Source organism: Eimeria mitis, genomic scaffold (assembly GCF_000499745.2).
Source record: "Eimeria mitis Houghton genomic scaffold, Emh_scaff6849, whole genome shotgun sequence".
Classification (NCBI taxonomy): Eukaryota; Apicomplexa; class Conoidasida; order Eucoccidiorida; family Eimeriidae; genus Eimeria; species Eimeria mitis.
In genome coordinates, this window is record NW_024015853.1 from 1 (window position 1) to 2,627 (window position 2,627).

The 2,627-nt window shown below is 49.6% G+C and overlaps 1 protein-coding gene across 1 annotated transcript; it reads right to left on the minus strand.

The window, feature by feature from the left end:
* Window positions 1-119: 119 nt before the first annotated feature.
* Window positions 120-1,746, minus strand: EMH_0089360 (uncharacterized protein; the record flags this gene model as incomplete). Its single annotated transcript, XM_038022964.1, has 2 exons — window positions 120-178; window positions 309-1,746. 2 exons carry the CDS (start codon window positions 1,744-1,746, stop codon window positions 120-122), a joined length of 1,497 nt encoding a protein of 498 aa, XP_037878818.1.
* Window positions 1,747-2,627: the final 881 nt, after the last annotated feature.

Sequence of the window (2,627 nt, forward strand, 5' to 3'; positions counted from 1 at the left end):
ATATATATATATATATATATATATATATATATATATATATATATATATATATATATATATATATATGATGCGAAGGACCTGACCCGACCCCGAGACAGATAAACTCGAGACAAACAAATTCAGCAAAAAATAAATAAAATTAAAAAAAAAAGAAACAAAGAAATAAATATAAATAAAACTAAAAAAAAAGAAACAAAGAAATAAATATAAATAAACTAAAAAAAAAAAAAATAAAATAAAAACATTTCTGTGCTGTCTCCATCTGCTGCTATCATCATCAGCAGCAGCAGCAGCAGAAAATGAATTACCTGAAGACGGTGTTGCAGCAGCAGCAGCAGAGCTGCATGCATCAGGAGCGGCAGCAGAGGCAGTAGAAGCAGCAGCAGCAGCTGCTGCAGCAGCAGAAGCAGCAGCAGCAACTCCAGCAGCAACTGCAGCAGAACTCCTAGCCGCTGCTGCTGCTGCTGCAGTGTACGCAGGTGAAGCTTGGGGCCCCGAGAGAGGCGAGGGGCCTTCGGCTGCAGCAACCCCTTGCAATCTGCTGGGCTCCTCTGCTGCTGCTGCTGCTGCTGCTGCTGTTGCTGCTGCTGTTGCTGCTGCTGCTGTTGCTTCTGCTGCGGCTGTATGTACAGCTGGTGAGATCCTTGCTGCAGGCTTCTCTGGTGATTCCGATGCAGATACAGATGGTGCTGCTGGTGACTGATGATGCAACCTAGGAGCTGCAGTGGAAGCAGCAGCAGCAGCAGCAGCAGCAGCAGCAGCAGCAGCAGCAGTAGGTTCATCAGCAGCTGCAGCAGCAACATCACCACGATCAGCAGCTGCAGCAGCAGCAGAGCCGGAGAAATTCGATGGCTTATGGACGTCTAACGACATCTGAGGGGTGCTGTACATGCTGCTGCTGCTGCTGCTGCTGCTGCTGCTGCTGCTGCTGCTGCTGTGCTGCGCCAGCGCAGCAAAGGAACCGGAGCCTCCCCATTGTAGCGGGGTTTCCTCCTTGAGACGCTGCTGATGTCCTCCATCGAAACTCCCCAAGCCTTCATGAGTTTGCTGCTGCTGCTGCTGCTGCTGCTGCTGCTGCTGCCACTGTGGCTGCTGCTGCTGCTGCCTTTGTAGCTGTTGCTGCTGCTGCCATTGTGGCTGTTGCTGCTGCTTCCCCTGTGGCTGCTGCTGCTGCCACTGTGGCTGCTGCTGATGCTGCCCCTGTGGCTGCTGCTGCTGCCACTGTGGCTGCTGCTGCTGCTGCCCCTGTGTCTGCTGCTGCTGCCACTGTGGCTGCTGCTGCTGCCACTGTTGCTGCTGCTGCTGCCACTGTTGCTGCTGCGTTTGCTGCTGGGGCTGATCCCTGGGTTCTGATGCGGAGGCCCAATCACCAAATGGGTCCGTAGCGTCGAATGCAGTGGCTGGTGGTGGCGGTGCTGCTGCTGCTGCCGCTGCTGCTGCCGCTGCTGCTGCTGCTGCTGGCGCTGCTGGTGTTGCTGCTGCTGCTGCTGCTGCTTTTATTTCTGCTTCGAATGCCGGAAACTCCGTTCTGGATGAATACTCGTTTGAGGTGCGAAAGGAACCAAAGAGAGCTGCTTCATCCCCCGGCCAAGATTCTGCTGCTGCTGCTGCTGCAGCGGCTTGATGCTGCTGCTGCAGTTGCTGCTGCTGCTGCTGCTGCTGCTGCTGCTTCTCCGGCTGTGCTGCCTCTCTGGTAGCTTCTGCCGCTGCGAATACATCGGAGAGTTCGTCTAAGGAGGAAGACATAATGTGTGTAGCTGCTGCTGCTGCTGCTGCTGCTGCTGCATGTGGCCCTGCCTCAGTTGGCGGCGGCGCCGCTGCAGCCGCTCCTTGCTCTCTTCTTGCCTCTGTTTCCGATGAAGTGTTTTCTGTTTTTATTCATCTGGGAGTATTCCGTGATGCAGAGGCAAAGAGGAAGCAGCTGCTGTACATACAGCCGCCGACAGCAGACGGCCGGGCGCTCTCTCGCTCACCGCAGCTCGGGCGTGTGAAACCTGCGTGCTGTTGTTGAATATATTTTCCTGAAACTCACAAAAGTTGAATATTTATTCAAAATTAATACGAAAAATAAATATAGTTTCCGAATCCCTTGATGCTGTGCAGCCCACAGGGCTTCAGCCAGTCGGCTGCGGCCTGAGTCGGTGTGGCGTTGGTGTTTTGAATCGAAGACGTTTCATCATAATTTTTCGTTTTTTTTTCTTTTAATTATAAAATATTAAACATTTATTTAAATAATATTCTTCAGGCTTTCATTTAAATGGTCTAACAGCTGGTGATCGCTGCATGTATAGCAGCAACCTTCCAGCAGCAGCAACCAAAGCTTTCGTGTTTATACACCCGAGAAGAAAAAAGTTGAATATAATTGAATTTCCATTCATTTTCATTTATTTCTCGAAACACTATCTCCCATGATATGTATACAGGCCTAGGCACACCACAGGAGCCAGGTTTCTCCCCCAATAGCAGAGAAAAAAAGTAAAAAACTTTTTATTTTTTTTTTATTAGTAAAATAAGAAATCATACAACATGAATGTTGACTCACTACATACACTTTCATTCACATGGAGCAATATATTCCAGTCCTGATGGAAAACCAGTAGTTTGCCAGCCCCCTATATATATATATA